General features: G+C 43.1%; 2 protein-coding genes across 3 annotated transcripts in view; one reads left to right on the top strand and one right to left on the bottom strand.

Moving 5' to 3' along the window:
• The window catches only part of ccdc57 (coiled-coil domain containing 57), a 41,318-nt gene that overhangs the window by 13,039 nt on the left and 3,489 nt on the right, over positions 1 to 24,790 (top strand). The window contains exons 6-21 of one of the 2 annotated variants that reach the window (XM_079492046.1): positions 1,256 to 1,357; positions 3,754 to 3,911; positions 4,047 to 4,121; positions 4,416 to 4,616; positions 5,677 to 5,835; positions 5,969 to 6,131; positions 7,622 to 7,714; positions 12,494 to 12,659; positions 13,570 to 13,770; positions 13,950 to 14,050; positions 14,260 to 14,460; positions 14,975 to 15,031; positions 15,811 to 16,051; positions 20,734 to 20,837; positions 22,767 to 22,895; positions 23,480 to 23,672. In XM_079492046.1, coding sequence (XP_079348172.1) covers positions 1,256 to 1,357; positions 3,754 to 3,911; positions 4,047 to 4,121; positions 4,416 to 4,616; positions 5,677 to 5,835; positions 5,969 to 6,131; positions 7,622 to 7,714; positions 12,494 to 12,659; positions 13,570 to 13,770; positions 13,950 to 14,050; positions 14,260 to 14,460; positions 14,975 to 15,031; positions 15,811 to 16,051; positions 20,734 to 20,837; positions 22,767 to 22,895; positions 23,480 to 23,672 — 2,344 coding nt within the window. Of the gene's footprint in view, positions 1 to 1,255; positions 1,358 to 3,753; positions 3,912 to 4,046; positions 4,122 to 4,415; positions 4,617 to 5,676; positions 5,836 to 5,968; positions 6,132 to 7,621; positions 7,715 to 12,493; positions 12,762 to 13,569; positions 13,771 to 13,949; positions 14,051 to 14,259; positions 14,461 to 14,974; positions 15,032 to 15,810; positions 16,052 to 20,733; positions 20,838 to 22,766; positions 22,896 to 23,479; positions 23,673 to 24,790 lie in introns of both variants that reach the window. The other variant, XM_079492045.1, reaches the window with a different exon arrangement.
• LOC306915915 (eukaryotic translation initiation factor 2A-like) lies at positions 17,643 to 19,400 on the bottom strand (the record flags this gene model as incomplete). Its single annotated transcript, XM_079493585.1, has 1 exon — positions 17,643 to 19,400. One exon carries the CDS (start codon positions 19,398 to 19,400, stop codon positions 17,643 to 17,645), a length of 1,758 nt encoding a protein of 585 aa, XP_079349711.1.

Raw genomic sequence — 24,790 nt, 5'->3', positions numbered from 1 at the left:
GATTACCAGCCTAGGTGCCCGGCCCGATACACGTTGATTTTGAATAATGATCAAGTTTCCAAATCAATTTAAAAAACTTAGTTGATAACATTTAAACAAAAGGTTTAAGAAAACAATTCAAATAAAAAATAATATTTTTTTAAATAAATGCAAAGGATTTAATCGTAACTGTCACACAGCATTTCCTGACGTATCGACATGGGGGTATATGTGTTTGTTTCCGACATAATAGTCTGACAGGCATTAGTCCGACACCCTACCCCCAACCGGCAACACATGTCGGGAGCCATGGGTGAGTTTAACCGGGCATGCATGTGTCAGGCTCATGAATGTGTCTGACTGTTAAGTTGCACGTCGGAACAACGCCTGCGCTCCTCAATATGGTACGGTATGATACGATACGATTATCGGCAAGGAATACAATACGATTGTTGCTGTATCGATGAATTGAACCTACCCCTAATTTTTATAGCGTTAACGGTAAAGCAACACTAAGGATTTGACTGTGTATTTACTTTCGCAACAACCCCTCTTTTTTTCTTTTTTTAACCGTGGATGCCCTCCAGTCAGAAGGGACTAAAATAACGTATAGACCAGCCAGTCACTGACGGAGACCTTTTAGAATGAACCCAGACAGAAGGCCACTGGATCTGGAGAGACTGAATGATAGGTTCAATGGGCCAACTCTACGGACATACTGCAACTGTATATAAATAAATGTGTGTATGTGAGGAAGGATCCCACAACCACAAATCCTTTCATCTTTCAGTAATGGGAGTAGGTGCTGAATCCAGTGGTGATGAACGGGGTGGATTGATGCTTGTCTGCTAGTGTTGGCTCAGAGTCTAGAATCTCCTGTTTAATCATGTGATCCATGCAAGGTCAAATCCTGTGCCAGTCACTTAGCCCGATTTCCACTGCCATGGCAGTCAGAGTCAAGTTGATGTTAGAAGATTATCTACATTTTTATTTCATTTTTCAGGGCCTCCTATGTCCAGGTTTTAGTGTATGTGCTAACACAAACTTTGTCCTACACAAACATTAAATGCCATTGACAATGAATGGACAATTTTGAGTGTTCGTGTAAACACAAACATTGCGTAAACACAAACATTGAAGACGAAGGTGAGGACGCAAATTCTGACTGGCCGGAATGAGATGATGTACCATGATGAGATCGCGCCTCACTTCACACAGGTGTCTGTTGCTGCTGTGGGGTTGATCTCCAGACTTGTCCCATGTCTTCTGTAACCAGGAAATGAGAGCAGACTTTGACAATGAGCTCCGACTGCAGGAACATGAGTTCAACCTGAGGATGGATGAGATGCGTGCTGTGGTGCTATCGCATGAGCTTAAGGTGAGCGTGTGTGTCTGTCCCTATTTACATGTGTATGTACTGTACAGTTGGGTGCCACCGATATTGTCCCTTATCATTTGACCCATTTAGGCCTGACCTCAACATTTAAAAAAATCCTTCTAAATCCTTTTCACGATTTTTCAAAAATAGCAGACCTACAAGCTCGTAGCGCGCCACTCGGTGGCGCGCTATGAGCTTGTAGATCTGCTATTTTTCAATAGCTAAATTATAACATAATGTTTAAAACACCAAAAGGGGTTCCCGCCCAAAATGGGTTAACTGTCCTTTTGCGCAGATCACGCAAACCTCAGCAAAAAGAAAAGGACAATATCGATGGCCTCCAACTGTATGTAAATTAATACTGATGCGTTCCTATGAACTGTATGTGTACTTGGATTTTCCTATAATGTTATTTCGTCCCCGTGATTCTGTGTGTCTGTGAGCAGCTAATCTCCCTGCTGGAAAGATCGGTGTGAAACTTTGCATGCACACTCCCAGTAGGCCGAGGAAGAACCTCCATCACAACGTTTTCAAATCACCTTCATGGTGGCACAATAACAGCTTCACATTTTGGTCTATAACACTTGAACCATAACCCATTTAGGCCTGACCTCAAAATTTAAAAAAAATCTTCTAAATCCTCCAGTTTTCTGAAATAAATATTTTCACGATTTTTCAAAAATAGCAGACCTACAAGCTCGTAGCGCGCCACTCGGTGGCGCGCTATGAGCTTGTAGATCTGCTATTTTTCAATAGCTAAATTATAACAATGTTTAAAACACCAAAAGGGGTTCCCACCCAAAATGGGTTAAGTTGTACGATCAAAATTGCTTTCTTTAAATTCCTTGGATCACGACACCACTTTCAATATACCTTCTTATAGGCCATGCCCAATGACGTGATTTTCTGCCATTTTACATTTCTTCAAACCATTTTCTCATACTCCTAGAGATTTTGTCCAAAACCCACACAAATTGGTACATGTTCTCTCTGGAGTCAGATTTTTCAGAATCCATTCTGATTGGATATGCGTACGATTGGCTTCCAATGTCTCTGAAAGGTGTTCTATAGAATGACATTTACATTCTATAGTATGCGGTGTCACTGAGCAGTATGGGTGGGAGGGTTGAGGGGTTTCTTTCTCTTTTTGTCTTTTTTTTTCTATAAAAGAAAAATGTATTTCATATCATAATGTGTTTATTTATAATCTGCTCTTGACAAAAAAAAGAATAAATAACTAATGTGCATTGCTATAAAAGTAGCATTCATGTTCATTCAAGGTTAAATAAATAAAGATCAACAATGGACAATGAAAAAAAGAAAAAAAAAGAAAGAATTACATTTACTTTACTTACTTTACTTGACTATATTCCCACAGTGGCCATATTCCTCTCTTCCACCCTGAGTGTGTAAAAAGGCCAGACCACACCAATGCAACTAGTAGCAACTCTAGAGAAAAATTGCCACCATGTGAATTGTGAATATGGCCAAGTATCTTCAAGTTCAAGTTCTCTCTTGACATACAGAACACCACTACTTTACTCCTCACACTGGAAGTTCTTTGACATACAATTTAATGTTTTATCCTTTTATCCTTCTTATTCCTGAGACTGTAGTTGTGTGGAATCTTTTGGGTTAGGGCTTGAAGCTTGAACCTTATTCCTTGTTTTCTGTCAGCGCCTTCTCTGCATATTAGACTCCTAATATAACTGTATCATGACATTAACTAACTGTGTCCCCAGATTATTATTTTTTGATTGATTGATTGAAAAATGTATTAACAGTTTGCAGAATTACAGTACATTTCAAGCACAAACTCAATACAAAGGCTGTTAACTGTGAGTGGACGACCCAATTAAGCATTACACTTGTTTCCAATAGGGTCCACAATGTTCAATTCATCAAAAACATTTAGAGACGTACAAATAGACACTTCTATATAGACAAAGGACAGAACAGGAATTCATCATAAAGGAGGTAAAAAGGGAAAAGAAACATATACAGTGAGGGAAAAAAAGGGGTGGGCGGTGGGGGGGGATTCACGTTTAATACATTTGAAGGAAAAGTTTATGAACTAGTTAAAGCGTGCAAAGAAATCCTTGATCCTCATAGGATCAATCATGCCAATTCTGGGCTATAAAATGACCTGAAATGGGCGTAGCGCTGTGTGTGGGTTGTGGTTGGCTGCAAGGCAAGTTGAGTGGGTGTGGAGACGAGTGACAACAAGACGGGATGTGGGCATGTTCACACATAACACATGTTCCACCTTATTATGCAGTACTTAGAGTACTATACAGCCTGCTTTATATGTCTACTCTGCACTGAAACTATCCAAACTATACAACTGTGTGTGTGTGTGTGTGCGTGTGTGTGTGTGTGCGTGCGCTACTGTCCAGGTGAAGTTGCTGTCTAAGGAGACAGAGGTTCACTCCCAGGCACAGCTCCAGGCTGTAGAGGCCCTGCAGGCCTCAGAGGAGCTCTGCCAACAGACAAAAGCCCAGCTCCAGCAACAAGCCTGGGAGATCAGAGACGTGACAGCTGTTAAGGACAATAGGTACAGGGCTATCTCTATCTGTCTCTGTACCGTATGTGTGCATATACGTGTGTGTGTCATGCATGTATTGTATGTATTCTCTCATGCACATAATTGTTGTACAAGCATCGATGTGTTGCGTGCACATTCTCTCAGGATAAAGGAGCTTGAGGACAATCAGGCGAAGATGCAGGGAAAGCTGAAGAAAGAGGAGGACAATCACATTAAAAAGTGAGACAAACATTTCCGATTTATAAATCATCAAAGACTTTTCTAATCACCCGAATTTATGCTCCACTGTATGGCAGTGTTGTGCGCCGAAAATAACCGATCTACAAGCTTGTAGTAGCTCATCTATTTCCGGTGTGCGGCACAAAGTATAAATCATATAAACAACGCATAAATCGGGCTTCATAATAATAATAAACATGTCATTCTGCACGTTCCTGTCTGTCTGTCTGTCTGTCTGTCTGTCTGTCTGTCTGTCTGTCTGTCTGTCTGTCTGTGTCCATCTGCCTGTGTTAGACACGAGGAACTGGACCGCGCTCTGAGGCAACGTGATGGGCAGCTGGACGGCCTGCGCCGGGTGCACACGGCGCATCTGCAGAAGGCGGAGGAGCACATCGCTAAACTGCAGGACGATCTGGAGGCCGCGGCTACGCAGACACGCAGGGCACAGGAGGAGCACCGCCAGGCCCTGGCACAGAGGGATGAGAGGATAGAGAGGTGGGAGTCGTTTGCACTGCTGTGTGTGTGTGTGTGTGTGCGGTGCCAGTGATTGATGCATTGGTGCATGTGTGGCCAGACTGGCAGCTGGAATTATGTAATCTTGTTCTTTGGGAGTCTGCTTGTGTAAGAGAGTGTGTGTGTGTGTGTGTGTGTGTGTGTGTGTGTGTGTGTGTGTGTGTGTGTGTGTGTGTGTGTGTGTGTGTGTGTGTGTGTGTGTGTGTGTGTGTGTGTGTGTGTGTGTGTGTGTGTGTGTGTGTGTGTGTGTGTGTGTGTGTGTGTCTACTTTTACTTGTTATTGGCTGCTTGCCTTGTTCTGCAGTCCTCTGCGAGCAGGCGTGGTAGTAACAGTAAGATTGAAAAGCGTCTTTGATACAGTAGGTTCAGCGAAGTGCATGCAAGGAGATAAGACCCGAAAGGGGGTGCATACTTAGTTTAGACTAGTCATTGGTTGTCATTGGCTGTGAGAGGTGACAGGCCCAGCGGGCATGGAATGGCCCGACCCAGAAATGGAGAACAAAGATCAGAGACTTCAAACGCATGCACACACACATGCACACCATGCAACCAACCCAATACAGTTGTGTTCACTCATACTGTAACTGTATGTGTGCACACAGACAGTAGCCAATGACTAGACAACATTGTCTGTTGTAATTGTTCTTTCATGCATTTACAGTAGGCAACCACTCTGACAGGCTCTGAGACGGGTAGGCAGGGCTCAATGTATTCAGAAGAAATATATGCACAAGTGCACAAAGACCTGCACACCGTCTGCACTTGCAATACTAAATAAAGTGTTCGTATTGCAAGTGCCGACAGTGTGCGGGTCTTTGTGCACTTGTGCATATTTTTCCTGAATGCATTTACAGTAAAACTGTCAGCTATCTGAGACTCGGTTAACTAATGGGCACAGTAAAATAAATTACAACTGTGTGTGTGTGTGTGTGTGTGTGTGTGTGTGTGTGTGTGTGTGTGTGTGTGTGTGTGTGTGTGTGTGTGTGTGTGTGTGTGTGTGCGTGTGCGTGCCTGTGTGCGTGCGTGCCTGTGTGCGTGCAAGGCTTCACAAAGAGGTGGAGACAACACGCAGCAGTTGGGACAAATATATCCATCAAGTGTCCAAGGAGACTGTTGTCAAGGATACGGAGCTGCTGGCCCTGCAGGAGAGAGAGACCAAACTCAGGACAGAACTGGAGAGGAGCAGAGAGGATATGGAGAGGTGAGGGGAGGGGAGAGGAAAGGAGAGGAGACTGGAGGCGTGAAGGGGAGGTCCTGTGAATGGTGGGCCGATGCAAATGGTACTATTTGAACACAGTATATGACATGATTGTCATTGTGTTTGGGATGTCCAGATACAAGCAGCAGCTGAGTGCAGGTGTGGAGAGAGAGAAGGCTCTGGACCAGAGGCGTGTCCAGGTGGAACTGGAGTGGCAGAGACGCTGCGAGGATGCCAAGGCTGAACATTACCTGGCCAGTGAACAGTTGATACAGGGCCTCACCCAGGCCAGGGACCAGGTGAGCCTCTCACAGGTGCAGCTTCTCTGCAGAAACAGTGTAACGTTGTGAACTCTACTCTCTAGTCCAGGCCATGTCTTACACCCAGCGAAAAAGGCACAAAGCGCAGTGAGCTGTGTTGGTCAGGTCAATTATTGTTGATGCATTTCTATCTTATTAAGAGTGAGCAAAGTCAGAAAGCGATTGTACCGTAGCCCAGTGGTTAGCAACCTTTTTAAAATGAAGTATGTTTCAAGGTCGGTATAAGGTCAATAATGGGTTTAAAGGATTTAGAACAGCAGTTGTATTAGACATGACTTTGTAGCTCCGTGAGCGCCCCTCACTTCACACAGGTGTGATTTTTTATTTTCTAGATAGTCAGTGTGCCATGTCACCATTATGTTTAATTATGACACTAATTAACCCACAGGTATCTCACAGACTCTCTCCCCAGTCAGAGTTCAGAGTTTGAATGAATGTAGAATTATGTGCAGGATTTTGGACTTAATTTTATTGACTAAATGTATCATATATTGTATTTTAAACCGAAAATCTTCTCTCTCTTACTTATGCCAGTGTGCCAGTGATTATTGCCCTTCCCTGTGCCCATGTTGGCACCTGTGCCCAAGGTTGCCTACCCCTATGTGCTCTTTAAATAGCAGGGAAATACTGTGCTGGACAGTTGTGCGCACATTGCAAACCTGCCTATGTAGGTCAATATCGATTGACCTACATAGGCAGGTTTGTAACGTGCACAGTGCTTGCAATCACACACACACACACACACACACACACACACACACACACACACACACACACACACACACACACACACACACACACACACACACACACAGACACACGTTCATCATGGTAGATGACATTGCTGAGAGACTCAACAATTCCTCAGCAGTCTACCAAAACAAACAAACAAATAAATTAATCTTAAAGACTCAACATTTGTCTCGACTCGATGTTACATAGTACGTAGAACATGTACTGTAATACATACATGTAATGTAATGCACATATAGTAAATTACCTTTCTACGTAGAGATGCACTGTGGCGCGACAACACTGCAGAGCTCAACACCCTGATGCTAGACAGGAGGGTGTGGAGGGTGATTCAAGATTCCCGAGTTGGTATTGGCTAGACTGCACTCTCGCATCGCAACATTTCTAGTCTGGGGAGTGTAAGCTGCAAGCTTCTCTGGCAAACTGGTCAATAGGAACAGATTGGACTCCTGACGTATCAGGACCATGTACTTCCATTCACATTGACCTAATATCAAATCACTCAAAGAAATAATTGTGTCATGCCCGATGTGAATGCATTCTCAACCACCGGGAATTGTAAAGGTGTTTTTAATGAGCTGAAAAATACAGGTTTTTAGAAGAACAAAATGGCACTCCAACTGTAAATTTCAGTAGTTGACCATATGAAGTTTCAATATAAACCAAGTCCAAGTCATACTTCACATACTGTGTGCATGTCTCTCTCTGTCTGTCAGGCTCAGGCAGAGCTGAAGGAGCGAGACAGGGAGATGCGGGACCTGGCAGTCTTACTGCGCTCCGTCACCACAGAGAGAGACCAGGCGCTACAGGTGAGAACACACAGGGTCAAGCAGTGGGGTCAGAGAGTGACAACCCACACTCTCTCTTTCTCTCCATTGCTCCATCTGAAGCAGTGTTGCCATGTCTGCTTAATGCTTATTATAAGAAACTTTGGGGTTGTTATTCTGTATAGTCGCGGTTTGTTTCTCGAAGTGTAGTTACTAGTTGCTTCTTTGGGCTTGTTTACTAATGTTGTTTAAACATTTTGATGTCAAGTGCCAGGGACCCCCATACCAGATCTCTGTTTAAAATATTCAAAATGTTTCCCTTTTTTGTCAAGATTAGATCAACTACAAATGATTTCCGAGCACGGCACAGATGCGGCTCACCACTAGATGGGTCAAATGCGGAGAATACATTTTGCATACATGTATGTTACAAAATAGTAGGACTTTAACCTTTAACTTTTAAGTGCTTGTGTGGCCTATTGCCTTTTGGGCTTGTTTTAATAGCTTGTTGCTGAGGTCTCTCGTAAAATCTGGCAACAGTGCTCTGAAGTAGTCACATACAAATCACCACTGAGTTGTTAGAGAGCGGGAGCGTGGAGATCTTCAGTTAGTTTTTCTTACACGATCTGAAGACACACGTGTTAACCTTTCAAACCCCGGAGGTGGCTAGCGTTACACAGCTATTCCAAAGCCAGCAGGAGGCCAAGTTCAGCCCACGGCCAGAGAGGACGAGGGGCGACTACTCTGGCATGCCTGACCGATACCAAATACTCTGTAATTAGTCATTAATGTTCAACATTTAAAATAGACTGCTAAGAGAGACTGGGGACCACCTATTGACATGATATGACATTGACAGAGTGTGCCCCTATTGCCCGAGTTATACTTAGTTAGTTACGCGGACTGAAAAGAGCAAATGTACAAGCTCACAACGCGTCACAGTGCAACGTGTTGTGAGCTTGTATATCTGCTCATTTTAGTGATTGACACTGGCCTTCACTGGGAACAAATCAGGTATATCATTTTCACACAAGTACTGTATGTGCACATGTACATTGTACATACTACATACAGTATCACCTCATCTATCTGACCTTACTGGCAGTGGCATGCACAGATAGACACTAGGGGGTTCTAGAGCACCCTCTGCCCTTTTCAGCAATGTGCCCTTTTGGGAAAAATAATAATAATTTTTTTTACAGTGTACAGTATGTGGACCATGGTGACATTGATCAATTTTTGATAAAAAGCTTCTAATATATTATTTAGGCCCCAATATCTATAAATCTCACACTATTAAGGCAACCGGCCGGTTCCACGCGCTGCACAAGGTGCCCTTTTTCACTTGAGCACCTGCCCCTCTAAATGTCTGTGAACGCCACTGCTTACTGGCCCACATCACTGAATGAATGAAGCCTTGACGAATGACCTGTTTGCATGTGCGCCAACGTTTCTGCACAGTAAATCTTACATGTCATGGTTATTTTCAGTTATTTACCAGATATCATTTGAAGCACTATGTCTTTCCCTAGAAAAGGACCGTAACTCACCATAGCCTACACAGGAGGAAGCTACAGTATGTGAACTGAAGTTCATAACCCTGATATAATATTACACCCATCAAGTCCTGGCGACTCCCTCTGTGCTTCCTGTTTTACAATCTCTAATCCGCTAAGACCGGATCTGATGTAATTATTGAGCCTGTGACGTCGATGCTGACATTCTCTTGAAGCTTCTGGGACTTCTTCTGTTACTGGCAGTTAGGTTTTAGCGTGTTGTGGTGTTTGTGTGAGAACACTGCCATTTGACCTCTGTACCAACAACTTTGCACTGTTTTAAAGTTCAGTTGAACTTGACTATGTAGAGCAAAGAGGAGATCCGGGCACACTTAATGTTAAAAGGAGGAAATATTTTATTGAACCGACATATACGGTCTTCATCAGGGCTGAACTTGACTATGACCTGTTTTTAGCTCAGAGTAGAAGCCATGTGATATTTGATTCAATTTCATACAAGAGAATCTGTAAATGTAATTTCCTAAACAGCTTCAGAGTGCAAGTTAATGTTCTTGGCCCCTCTGTCTTAGACACAAATAATGCTACTTTTTGATGTGTACAAGTGTTTAATTCAATCTCTTAATACACACACATACGGTATATTGGCTAGAGAGTACAATTCATACCTCTCACAATTCCTATCGCATGAACTGTTGTATTTCCTATGTCAGTTGATACCCTCGCATGTCTTCCAGAGAGTATTTGTTCCCATCCTGGTGCTGTTTTAGGAGTTGGCCTTTTCTTGGGTGTCCACAGTGGTATGATGGCCTTTCAGCTTGGCTTGGTGTCTGACCATCACGTTCCCCTCTATGACCTAGTACAGGGGTGGGCAACTGGCGGCCCGGGGGCCACATGCGGCCCCCACTTTCACTTAATGCGGCCCTCAGGTTAATGTCAGAATTCTGATATAATATTGGTTTCAGCTGATTACAATTCCACAACATGCAAACATGACCCGCTTTAATTACTTCAGTCTAAATTAGTAGCTCAATGCTTCAACACAAGTATAATTAAAGGCATTTGAAATTAAAAATATTAATTTTCAGGATTCTGATTAAAGAAATAGCAAAAAATTCAAGATTTCAATTCGAATATAGCAAAAATAGCCGATCTACGTTTTGAGCTTGTAGATCGGCTATTTTTGCGACGACCGTAATATATGGCCCTAGGGAGTGAGTGTTGAAATATAGTGGCCCTCTCCATTGTCAAAGTTGCCCACCGCTGACCTAGTATGTGGCACCCACAGGGAAAGACCTGCTCAAGATACATGAGCTGATTGGCAAATATAAAGCAAATAAAACAACTATTAATTGTCCATACTAGTAAAGTGATAGTAATACGTTTAAAACACTGCTTAACCAACCCTGGCATCCCAATGTTCGGGTCATATTTTCAACACTGCGCTGTGAACTTGTAGATATGATATAGTTTTTTGTGGTTAAGTCAAAGTGGTTAATTTGATGTCTGTTTAAAATGTTTTAAGAAGTAAAAATACAAACAAACAAACAGCATTCAACACACTAACATGTCATATCAATCATATCATCTTGTACAACTGGATGACCTCCTCACTCAGTGGCCTTTTCTATTCATAGTGTATACTATATTGCATTGCAATATACACTATAAATCGCTGGGCTGCCTTCTTGTCTGGGATGCATACTGTAGGATACAGTATACCAGACACCACACATTCACAGCTGTGAAGTAACTGTTGTGAACGGAGAACGCACACTCATAAGTTATAGCGCTTCCATTTCTTCCAAGAATTCTTATCAGAGTCTGTTCTACTTGGAACCTTGAAAGGTCTAGAAATGTGTTTTACAGACTATGCCACCTCGCCTTCAGTCCAAAATCATCGTTGGTACAGGAGTGGGAGGTTTGGTTTTAAACAGGTTAACACCACCTGTTTTACAAAGGCTAAGAAAGAGTGAGCATACGTTTTATGTAGTGACCTCTCACAGAATGCATTGAGAAGTCATATTTCAGATTTTCATAAAGGTAGAATCATAGGACTCTGGTCATTAAAAAAAAATCACACCCATGTGAACTGAGTGGTGCAAGGTCCTGATCAGCTGTGGTCTGACGTAATGTCAGTGACCATAGTAACCATGCTCATTTGTTTGGGTCCCACGTACAGGTACACACACGTACAGGTACACACATACATAGACACAAACAGACAAAGCTGGTTGTTGGAGTGGTTTGCACCACTCAAAAAGTGAAATTTAAAGATTTTGTGTTATTCGTGTCATCCCATCTCTTTGCCTGTCCCCTGTCTCTCTCTCCACTGTGCTTCCAGTAAAAGCAGGAATCCCTTAAATATATTTGATTGTCATCATGGAGGCTTAATAAGAGTTTGACCAAGCTGACATCACATATGTGTCTCTGTCCATTAATGTCTGAAACGGAACACCTCAGGCTAGCGTCTGGCACAAGGCCACGCAATACATCAGCCCTTTACAACCACGTGTGACCTGCCAAGGTCACTGAATGAATGTCATGTTGATTCTGAGGGAGTCTTGCATGATTAACCAGTATTAAGCCAACCAGTATTAGAACATTTCGCAGGGCTGTCTCATAGTCAATCAATCAATTAATTAGTTGGTTTAGTCTTTTTCATCCACAGTTTTGTTAATGTAGTCGTCATGATTTAATGCTTTTGTCCATGCAGGCATGCACATCTCTTGTAAACGTTATTAGGCATATTATTAGACATTGTGAAATCAACATCAGAATGTTCAGGTCTCAGCCTAACAAACTGAAAAGACAGGTCTCTGCAAGTCTGCATGATTGTATTCAGAACAATTCTTTACTATGGAATTCACTTTAAAATTGGTGCATATGTTTAGAGTATAATCAAGTTTTCTACATATTCAAATAAGAAACTGCCTCCAACAGACAAGTTGAGTATAATGAGTTTAACTGCTGTGTTTCAGTCTCCATCTACTGGTCAGGATAGTAAACTGCATCAGCTCTATGGCATGTATAGACGAATCCAAATTAAAGCATAAGTTTCCCACGGGAAACCAATTGGAACAAATTGATAGGTGATAGTAGACACCTGAACACATTTTTGAAGAAAGCTAGTGGTAAGCATTTGTTTTGCAGATTTGCCACACTTCGCTAATTTTCCCTTATTCCGTTATTAAAGCGCAGCTTTACACCACAGGACTGATTAGCTACACCTGGCCTACAGCGCACTGCTCCATGGATTTGTCTACTCTACACATTCCTACCTCTGTCTGTTCCCATGCACCCGCAGGGTTCCAGACTAAGTCCAGGGGATCTGGCGTCTGAGGAGATCAGTCGGCTGCAGCAGCAGAATGCCGGTCTGAGAGCTGTGGTGGCACAAATGAGAAAAGACATGGAGAGTCTTAACCAGACCCAAACCCAGGCCTCTCCTCCGCTGCATCCTCCCCTGCCCCCAGGTACTCCTGCTCTCACCACCACTACACAGATAACCACTGGACCTTCAAGCCAGACCCCTGTCCAGCCTGCTGACAACTACTCTGGAAGCAGAGTGCCCACAGGTGTGCGAATACTAATTGTGATGCCCCTTTTTTCCTTTTTATTTTGTTTTACAAACGTGATTCCTCTATCCTTCAAGTACTTCCGTGTATGTGAGCTTTTATTGATTGAATGAGATTTATTGACAGAAATTCCTATAAATGATAATGTATTTGTAGATTTTGTACAAAAGGATAGAACACAACACAGAAGCTCAAGAGCTTATTTCCATTGTTGGGCTTTGAGTGCAAATGTATTTGTGTATACACTCATTGTCATGTCCTGGAGACAGGGGGCAGCAGAGACATACAGAAAAATATTATCAATAATAAATACATAAATACAATTTATACATACCTCCTGATTGATGGTTAGGTCCAGCTGCCTGCCATTGCTTAATATACCAATCGTCGGCTGCACACATTTCTGTATTCAGGTTTTGTTTGCCCATGATGTTGTAGAGAGGTCGACCATAGGTTGCTGGTTCGATTCCCAGCACTGGCAGCAGGGTGTATTCCAGCTGTAAAATTGGTTACTGCAAGGTACTACATGTACATGTACCGTATGTGCCTTGCGCAAGGCACTGAACCCCATAATGGGCTCCAGGGCCACTGCAGTGCAACTGACCCTCTGACCACTCTGATGTAATACATACAGTAGGTGTAGGAGACTGTATGTGTGCGTGCATGTGCATGCATGTGTTGTAGGAGCGATGGGCAAGAACATTTCAATTACCATGTGTTGGTTGACTCTTGACTATGAAGTGAGTGATTCATTCTTCTACAAATGTCAGTACACCTCTGTATTGTATAATGCTATCTATTTCTACAGGTACATCAGAATACACCCAGGCTCTGGAGCAAGAGGTCTCCGAGCTGAAGGCTCGATGCAGGCACCTGGAGGAGAAGCTAGAGGGCGCCACAGGACCCCTGCACCCCACAGTTACAGCCGTGCCTGCAGTGGCACTGGCCCCGGTGTCTCCAGACAATGCATATATGCAGAACCACATCCGCTCACTCAATGAGACAATTGGTAGATAAGTCTAATTGTTGTATTGCATTTATGACACTAAATTTAAACAATGAAAAATGAAGAATTCTAGTAATTACCTAGCTCACTGCCTAGGTGCAAGCAATAAGTTGAACCTAAAACAAAACGTTGTGATGACAATAGCTTGATCTTAAGTTGTCCTTTTGTGTGCAACTGATCAGGCGGATTGCGTATGGAGAAAGTGGCCAACGCTGCTGCTCTGAAGAAGCAGGTGGTTAGAGTAGCCCACTTGGAGTCTGCTCTCTCTCAACTCACACAACAGGTACCAATGTGTACTAGAATGACTAAACTATTGCACGTTGACAAGCCATAACCTGTGTTGAGCAATGTTAAAGCCTTAGCCATCATTATCCCAACTCACCTCACCTATTTATATTGTTACTCTAGCATTCTCAATTTGTACTCCATTTACCTCTGTATTTATAACTCCCTCTCTCATATCTCCAATGCATTCCGCCTCCATCTCCTCAGTGTCATGCTAAACAGTTGGAAGGAGAGGAGCTACGTCTGGAGCTGGCCAATCAGAAAAGAATGTGTGCCTCCGATGCGGCGAGCCTACACCAGCGGCTTGTCGTAATGGAGATGGAGCTGGATGAAGTACGCAAAGAGAAGGACGAGTATCACAAAGGAAACATTCTCAACAACTTGGAGACGGTTGCCCTGGGAAACCAGGTAGCTTCAAGTTCAGACACATATTTGTCTTACAGCTGCAGTTTCTTTGAATCAGGCCTGGCCTGAAAATCCAGTCCTATGTTGCGCTTCTCAGAGCAATGATCATTGAGTTATTAAGTGTTAACACACTGCGCCCCATGCATGCAATTTAGATTTTCTTCGGGAGTGGCTATTTACACGGCAGACTCTTGAACAATGGCCCCTGGTGTGAATAATTCTCATGGCAGACACCGGAATAGTATTTGTGCAAAGTTTGGTGCAGAACTACAGATTGGAGCAAGTAATGTTACATTTGTGACCTCCACCGTCGGTCAGTCCGCCCGTCCTCTCTCTGCAATTTTAATATATCGGTACAATGTTTTCCAGGATTAGGGGCCAATTATTAACAATTCTATCTTATCAATGATGATTGGCACATGTTAATCAAAGTCTCTTATCCAGTCTAGGGATCTTGTATTAACCTTTATGGCGATAACAGAGTGTAATCATCCACACTATTTATCTGTTTCCACAGGTGTCAGCACTGAAGTTGGACATAGCCAGCAGACGGGAGCCCATTGTTTGTGAACCGGTATTTTTAAACTTTTCTGTATCTAGTCAACTTCAACTTTGACCCGATATTTTCTCCCAACATTTTGGGCACTACTATATCAAATAGGCAATGTCAAATCATTTCTTAAAGCTGCTATAAGCAACAACCTTTTTTTTGTATTCAGACAGCCAGCAATGGGTAGAACGCTCCCAAGAACTATTTATTCTCTGTGACACATCTATGGGCCGCAATCTGCATTCAAAGATGTTCCTAGAAGCTTTGTAATTGGTAGAAAAAAACACGGTCGCAATGAAGCAGACAGGCAAATCGACCAATGACAAAGCTTCTAGAAAAATCTTTGAATGCAGATTGTGGCCCCTAGATGTGTCACAGAGACTACGTTTTTGGGAGCATTCTACCCATTGCTGGCTGTCTGAATACCAAAAAAAATAACAAAAACATTTTGACATATTATTGCTTATAGCAGCTGTAATAAGGTCACAATAGAAATAAAATGGAGCAAAAATGTAGAAACAAAAGTATAGAAACATTTGCAGCAGATAAATAGTAGTAGATAGAATCACAGTCTCTTGTGCAGGTAAGACATACATTTTGCAGTAAATATCAAACATATACATGTATACATAAGTGTAGGCTGATGTATCATTCTCAAAGTTCAGGACTCTAGTACTGTTTAATAGTTAGAGTTCCATACTGGACTTTATTTGTCTTTTAAGTATTCAGCACCCAAATAGTTCTGAAGTTGGGTTTTTTAGTCTACACTACAGTAATCTGTGTCTTTCTCTCCATTCCACCAGAGTGATTTGGTGCGACAAGTCCAAGAGCAGAACCTTCACCTAAGACAGCAGCTGCTGGCCTCAGCCCTAAAACCCGGTGGCCCCTTGGGGGACGTCCAGGGCGCTAAACTAGGCGCCCCTCTTCTGCAGTCCAAGCTGAAGCAGGCAGCTCGCTGTATCGCACGTCTGACCAGGGACAAGCAGCAGCTGATCGAGATGGGCAATCGTCTCCGTTCGCAACTCAATGCTGCTGGACTACAGGGTAAAATAACCATGTAGCCTGCCTGCCTACAACTCAATGCTGCTGGACTACAGGGTAAAATAACCATGTAGCCTGCCTGCCTACAACTCAATGCTGCTGGACTACAGGGTCAAATAACCATGTAGCTGCTGGACTACAGGGTAAAATAACCATGTAGCCTGCCTAGACTACAGGGTAAAATAACCATGTAGCCTGCCTAGACTACAGGGTAAAATAACCATGTAGCCTGCCTGCCTACTGGACTACAGGGTAAAATAACCATGTAGCCTGCCTAGACTACAGGGTAAAATAACCATGTAGCCTGCCTGCCTACAACTCAATGCTGCTGGACTACAGGGTAAAATAACCATGTAGCCTGCCTGCTGGACTACAGGGTAAAATAACCATGTAGCCTGCCTGCTGGACTACAGGGTAAAATAACCATGTAGCCTGCCTGCTGGACTACAGGGTAAAATAACCATGTAGCCTGCCTGCCTAGACTACAGGGTAAAATAACCATGTAGCCTGCCTGCCTACAACACCATTTACAATTTAGCCACTGACAAGAGTGAAATAAATGGCACGGTCACTAGTCAACAGATGACAGCGTTAATAGTCACATAAGTGAAAACAATGTAGTACTTCAAAGAAACTAGGATATCAGGATATCAGGACATCAAACTTAGCATCTGTCTAAACAAGATTCTTAGCATTTGTGGTCAAGCAAATGCTACTCTAATAATACTCCAATAGGTAATTAGGCTGTCAGTTGATGGTGACCATGGCACATCTTAATTTATTGAGTTTTGGTGAGCGCACAGATAACCGAAAAGACTAATCTGAGCACAGAATATTCTTTGGCACCCTGGATAGGAAAGAGAGGATGTAGAGCCCTGAGGCATCCTTGCTTCTCAGATTTGCATGGGTGTGATTTTATTTCAATTACTGGTACTTTTTCTTTTTTATATAGTTTTCAAATAAAAAACATCACATCCGTGTGAAGTGAGGGGCGCTCTTATCATCATACATCATCAGACGTCATCATCACATTCCGGCAAATCACAAATTACAATTCCTGAGTCCTCACTTCTTAGCGGCCAATCACAATTGGCGTCCTCACTTTTCTGTCCTCACTTTTTAACGTTCAATACGTACAATCGTACATTGCTCAGCCAATCAAATCATCGCTATGGGGTGCTCAGCCAATCAAATCATCGCTATGGGATACACACAAACACACAAAGCTGGGCATAGGAGGCTAGGAGGAGCTAGCGCCCCTCAAAAATATGTAATAAAAAGAAAAGCACCAACACTTCATGGGTTAGGGGTTCTACTTTCTGTGCAGCCCAGCTGGCGATGTGAGCGTCTTGCTCTACCCATGATGCCCCAAATTAGAACCCATGCATGCCGGTGTTCGTGCAGAACAGTGCAAGATTCTAGATAGAAAGATACCTTTATTGATCTCGCAGCACAGCAGTTAGAGTAAAGTTACAGAGTAAGGAAAGTACTGTCAGGTAGAGCAATACAAAGGACCATCAATAACAGTAAACGAAGGCATACACCTATACTATACCTGAAGCGGCATTCTAGTGATGCAGGGGCAGAGAGGAGTCTAGTCTGCTAAATCTAGCTCCTCCAACTCCTTCAGCAGCTGATCCTCCTTCTGCATCTTCTCGACCTGGTTTTTCTGCAGGGTTTTTCCAGACGCCTGCAACTCCTTTAACTCTTCAATGGCTCTCAGCTTCTTCTTTAAGTTCTTAATCTTCTTGTCCGTCTCCGGGTCACCTGTGGTGGGTGCTGATTGGCTGTTTGTGGCGGCGGGGGCGAGTTTAGAGAGCGGCTCCGGGGCTTCTAGCTTTGTCTCCTGTCTAGCAGCGTTCCTGGCCTCTCGTTTCTTCTGGTTCTTCATAGCAGCTTTGGAGCGTTGTTTGTCTCCCATCCCTCCACCACGCATGTTCTGAGGGGGCTCCTCCTCATGCAGTTTGGAGCTAACACCGACTGGTTTGTTGCGTAGTGCTGGTGGTCTGTAGGCCTGTGCTGGTTTGGCATGGGTGCTGCCCAGGTCACTGGGGGCCGCTTGGTACTTGACTGGCCGCTCAGGGAACACATCCTCTGGGAAGGACTGCCACAGAACCTGCCACAACTCTGCATCTGCTGGGGTGTCCTGCCGGTGGAGAACAGAGCCGGAGTAGTGCCAGATCTTGTAACCGTTATCGACACGCAACCGCGGAGCACAGGTTGCGGTGACAACGTGCTCGCCGTCTGGACACCAGGAGAAGTAGGTACAGTCTGGAGCCTGGGGCTTAGACACCTGTTTGTATGTCTTGACATCCCAAACCTCCATCTGTCCACTCAGGTTCCCAAAACCAGCTAACACCAAGAGATGACCCTGAGGACTGTAGTAGACCGCGTTTCTGGGTCCAGTACCGAAGTCAAATACAGGTTCACATTTGAGGTTAAAGATTGTGGCCTTTGCAGGCATGGAACCATAAACCACACAGAACTCTGTAGAGTTAGGACTCCACGCCACGTCATATATAGGACCATTCTTAGGTAGTTGGACCACAGCAGTCTCTCCATTAACAGCCAGGTAGTGTAGACCCTGTTCTCCGTAGTACGATGCTCCAGTCTTATCAACATCAGTGCTCGTTGAAACCAACACCGCTGACGCCTTTTTATTCCACAGCATGGACACTCTGTCCCCTTTAAAGAAGCTCTTGTTGGCCAGGACGGCAGCATTAACTCCAAAATTGGGGTACTGATAGAGACGCACGAAGGACGGGGAGCCCTTAACACCTGGAACATACACCGCCACCTTACAGGGCTGTCCTCCTGGTGACATAACAAAGTCTGACACCTTCTGCATGTGGAGCTTGTTGGCGATGGTGTTAAAGTCATTGTCCTCAAAGAAGTGCAGTTCATTGTTAACGCTCCGAACAGCAACCTTCTCATCATCTGACCAACTGGGACACCATGAATCAACCTTCTTCTGGTAAAGAGCCTTCAGGTTGCTACCTGTGTGCAGGTCCCACAACTGAAGATTAGGCTCCCCCTGGTATGGTTGCCAGGTAACCAGGACGGTGTTGAGTGGGGAGAACTCGAGAAGGGCTGTTTTAGGCAGGTCAAAGGTCGAAACGGCCGACCCGTCTGACACCTTCACCACGTTGACCTTGTCTCCATTGCACCATCCAAATAAGGAGCCGTCTTTACTGAAGGCCACATGTCTGCTCTGTCTGTTGTCCCTCTGGAAGGCGGGACTCTGTCTGTTGTCCCTCTGGAAGGCGGGACTCTCCTCGCAGAATGGTGGTCCACGGAGCAACGTGGTACCGTCTGAACCACGCACCGCAAGAACGGGGGTGGGAGGTGCCATCTTGGAAGTACCCGCACGCGGGCCGGTGGAACCAAAAGGAGCTGACCTTTAGGCCTCTGTTGTCATGATAACGCCATGTGAGGCTTCACAGTATGAGATCATAATGTGATGGTTGTAAAATACAAATCACTGTGATATATAAGTAAGCTGTGACATAGGCTCGACGTCATAACTTTCTTATAAACTATGACATATGACATGACGATGTCACGTGTTTTTCCGGTTCGAATCTGCTGCCCGACCCAATCAAATGAAGCAATGTGAAACTGAACCGGAATAGTAGACGGTTATGCCAACTTCTATACACACGGGAGTTGTGCACAGAGCCTATACAGTAATGTAGCCAGCTAATGCATCAGCCACATTACCACACAGCGGTACATTGTTCTGGGTTCGACTCCTGGTTCAGAAGCTGTGTTCCTCCCTGCCGTAAAGTAGATAAGTGAACCAAAATGTGGTTTTGATGATAATTATAGAATAAAATGTTATCATTCATTACATTGATTATTACAATCATGCTTCGCTCATACACCGTCCCCGCTGAGCGATCACATCTAGATCACACTAGACACAGCATGCTGTGTTTGACAGTATAATCAGGAAGTGCCGCTGTGTTTTGATTGGCCAGGCAGTGTTGACACAGACAGGAAGTGTGGGATCTCCTCTGCATTGTGGTGTGTTGCTGTTTCACACTGCTGTCCTGATCCTGGGTCCCCTCTGGCCCGGGGGATTAGAGAAGAGTTAGCGAGTTCACACACTGAGAGAAGATAAGCACTCCCAACTGTAAACACAAATGCTGTTCATACACCATATCATCATATTATTTAAACAAATACACAATGTACCGTGGCATGCATAGTTGCGTTTAAGCAATAACATTCCAGAGGGAGCATTGCTGTTATGTGGCTGTATGCAGATACAAGGCCCATACAACAATTTAACTGTTCAATTATTTTTCCGTCCCCTGACCAAGAGAATAATGCAGGGTCTAATAACGGCATAGTTATGGATAGCAAGTTGCTGTGCTCACTGCTCAGTTTGTGAGCACCGTGCAATTCCATATTTGCGCAAATATATATAATGACATGCTTGAGCAAAATGTTTGAGGGGGATACATACAGACAAAGATGTTCTAGAGACAGCTGATTCCTTTGGTGTACCGTCAAAACAAATCTAGATGTAGAAACATTGTAGCAAGTTAAGCTAATAAAATGTAAACTAGGTGGAGTGACACACTCAAGTTGTCATGTACTGAAGCTTAATGTGTAATGCATATGAGCTAACATTGCTCATGCCTCAACTCATCTTCATTACGACTTCTGTTTCCTCTCAGTCACACCAACCAAGTCAACAGAGCCAGAGAGAGACTCCAGAACGGACGACCAGCAGGGTCGTCTCTCTACTCTGGAACAGCTGCAGTACCGGCTCACCACACAGGTAACTTTCTACCTAAAAGAAGATCCTAAGGGATCGAAACGTTGATTCAAATAAACCAGTGGAGATGAGTTTTCATACCAGTGTTGCGGACTCTATTTTCTCCTCTTGTACTGCCTTTTGTCCAGTACCTGGGCTAGAGTGGAGGTGCATACTCTATTACCTTCGAACTTTCTACCTATCCCTCTAGTCCGGCAGCCGACAGGCTTGCTCTGTTTAAAGTGGCAAATTTGGTATATAGTCTTTTTTTATTGGCCTAAAATATTGTCTATGTACATGACATTCATGAATCCACTTGCTGACCGGCTGTCAGCATTGAGCAATTTTTTTAATAGGGGTTTATAATGTGACCATACCATTAACATCATATATAAGGCAAGATTTTCAAATTTTCATTATGCTTTATATAGCATGTGACATGTCAAAACTGTTTTTCATGATTCTGAATCCATTTCAAGCATTAGTTTTGCACAAAAAACACTCCTTGGGCTAAAAACGGCCATAGCCACTTGCCCAAATGTGCCCAAATTCCCCAAAATGTGCTGACCTCATCACATTTGTGATGATTGCAATGGCCGTTATTAGCCCAAGGAGTGTTTTTTGTGCAAAAGTAATGCTTGGAATGGATTCAGAATCATGAAAACCCCCTAGTTTGACATGTCACATGCTACTTGCATAATGAAATGTTGACATTTTTGCCTTATAGGATGTCTGGTCTGGTCACATATACACCCCTATAAAAAAAGGTTCCTCAATTCCAACAGCTGGTGGATTCATGAATGTATGTATATAGTAGGGCATTCACTTCTAGTCATTTTTACTAGTTGACTAGTTGCCTAGTTTACTAGTCGACTAGTTGTTTAACTACCTATTATGTCAAAAATAAAATAAATTAAAAAAATAAACGTATTATTATTATTCTTTTAATAAATATTTGTACATTGAAAAACTGTGTACATGGTGACTATAACTATAATCTACCTGATCTTGAGGCCTACAAAATCGGGGGGGAAAAAGTCGACTAGTAAACTAGTCGACTAGTTGCTTAATGCCCTAGTATATAGACAATATTTTAGGCCAATAAAAAAGACTATATACCAAATGTCCCACCCCAAAACCCCAGCTGCCGGACTACTCTATATTACCACATAACTGATATCCACATCGCATTATTCTCCCTTGCACTGAGCGCCCACCCAGTGTAGGTGAATGTTGAGGAAATCATCTCTGAAGGGACCACAGAGCAGTGTTACTTTTGACAGCAAATTCTGGTTTAGTCTTAAGGACCTTGCAGACTGATGCTATTTTCAGAAAAGGTGCCAAAATACTGCAAAACATTGCAAAAGAATCAGTCTGCAAGGACCTTTCACACATTTAGTTTTAGCCCTATTTTAGTCATCTGAAATTGTCTTAGTCTAGTCTTAGTCGTTTGTTTTAGTCTTAGTTTTTTAGTCTTAGTCAATAAAATTAACACTGCATGGTACCTACATACTAGTTTTAATTTTGACAGCTTAGTCTTTTGAATAACACCATTACATTTGAGTCCTATTTTAGTATACGAGGCATATGCAAAGATGTGAAGATCACAGCATATTTGTATTTTTTGTCAGCCAGAACATTGTGAAAAAAGCAGGGAGGCCGGGAGGGGGAATAAAAAAGATTGCAGCTAGTTGTAGCTTTGCATATGGAAGTTGAACCCAGCTCAGCTACAATTTGTAGCTTTGAATCTTTTGCAGTAGCTACAAACGTCAGATTTGCTTCGTAGCTGGCTTAAATTGACAATATCTTTGCATCTGCCCGTGTGAACGCACCATTTAGTCTAAATCAACAAAATTAACACTGCCACAGAGTGACAATTCTAATTTTGTGCATTTCTCTGTGTGATCAGCAGAGGGGGGCAGCTGTTTAGCCTAATGTTTTATCTGCCTCTAGGAGCTACAGTACGCTCAGAGAGAGCAGAGGCCTGGGACGCTCCCCTCCACGGCTGACAGCGGAGGCCGGGGGAAAAACGGGGCCGCCAACCCTTGGGCCCAGGGGCACCAAGACACAGCCCGGCATGAGGTAACATCGCCATTCTAAATAATTGATTACCTGAAAACACGGCCTCTAAAGCTAAGCCGTTCAGTCAGCACTCATCATGAAGAGACGACAATACAATACAGCAATAGATTCTGTAACACTTGTCAATAGTTCTGTGCCATCTTTATATGTGGTTTACAAAGTTACTAATATATAACATGAGACATTCCATTCTCACAGACTCACACACAAAGACACAATGTAGCCACTCGAGTCACATACTGGATAATACAATACGCCCATTCAGATTCCGATGTTGGATTGTCCATAGAGATTGTCAATAGACATTTTGCCCATAAATAGGCATGTGTGCATGTGTGAAAATTAATAAATGTATATGCATACACGTAGTTTGGAATCCACAGTATTATATTCTTGCATTCTAATTATAGTCTAAAATCAATGGATTTGCCAGTAATTATATCAAACGGAACTGTGGATGTAACATGAAGTTTCTAGATAATTAAGTAGTCGGACTCGTTACGTAAAAGTGTAATTGGCGAAGTTGATCGAAAGGAGTCGCTCAACCTCGCATCGCCCTTTTGTCTCTTCTTCCACTTCTTCAGCATTCCAGAAGCAAAGAGAACACTCCTCCCCTGCTCGTCCAATCGCACGGCTCCCCTCATCTGGATGTGGGGTCACATGATCTATCCTCTAGCCCGTCTGGTCCTCTGCAGTCATCTGTAGCCACGGAGGGGTCACTGAGGGAGGTGTGGCAGATGCTGGACCGAGGCCTGAGTCCCTCGTTTCTCACTGAAGGTTACTCACATCTCTCTTAACTGGCTTTTTACTAACACCTACAACTCTTCTGAAAAGTTTGGTTCCTGAGTTAGAAATGGATACATTTACACATGAGGATTGTACTGTGTACCAACTACATGCCTGTGAACCCACAGACATTTACTTCCAAATTTCGTCACCTTGGCATGGTAGGCAGAACTGTAGAAAGAGTTCTTTGAGAGGCTGTACAATTATGTAATATTTAGTGAAACTTGCCAATTACTGTAATTCAAAGTTCAAACACTTGGTATTTGGTCAGCTCTTGCACCTTGCCCTCATGTCCTCACCAAAGTTTAAACATTACACAACCCATCTCCCCGTCCATCATGCTCACAGTAACAATATTGATTAATAATCTGGGTTGCAATTTGAAGTCATACAATCAGGTTTATCATACAAGTGCAGTCCCAAGCTGCACAATTCAGTTAGTCAGCATTTGCTATTTTGCGTGTTGTTTTTTAAGGAGAAACTTCTGCTGTAGTTGTGAATCCTATTGTTTTATTCTGAGGAAGACACAACATGTCCCGATGTGTTTTTTTTGTCAACACCTCACGCTGGAACATCACTCCAGCTTATGTAAACATCGAAGCACATTATCTTCTGTAGGATGCAGCCTGTTCTCCAGCATGAGCTCTAATGCAATGCATTGGGAAGTGTTATTTGATTTCAAATATGTCCTCACAATAGAATGATAGGATTCACGTTAAATACCAGCAACATTCCCCTTTAAAGACAATATGACCAGTGTGTCACTCTGTCACAATACACACACTCACACCCATATAGAATTCGGAACGGTAAAGATGTATATGATGCATATCCTTGCTGTTGGGCAGAAATATTATATTCAATTTCATCTATTTTACCCAATTTTATACTTATAGGTCTATCATACGACTGTGTTGCACAAAAGTGTTTTGCTTTTTGTCTTGAAACCAAAAAGTAAACTTTTCATCCTGCATAAGGACATGCCCAAAATATGGATGCCAAGTTTAAAGTGGTTACTGTAAGTCTGTCTGTGGGTTTTTTAAATATTTAACTAATGAAAAGTATTAACCAAAGTTTGTGACTAAATAATAACTTACATTTGATCCATG

Source organism: Electrona antarctica (assembly GCF_951216825.1).
Source record: "Electrona antarctica genome assembly, chromosome: 22".
In the NCBI taxonomy this organism is placed as follows: domain Eukaryota; kingdom Metazoa; phylum Chordata; class Actinopteri; order Myctophiformes; family Myctophidae; genus Electrona; species Electrona antarctica.
The sequence above is the reverse complement of the archived record's forward strand: the minus strand, read 5'-3'. Positions and strand labels throughout refer to the sequence as shown.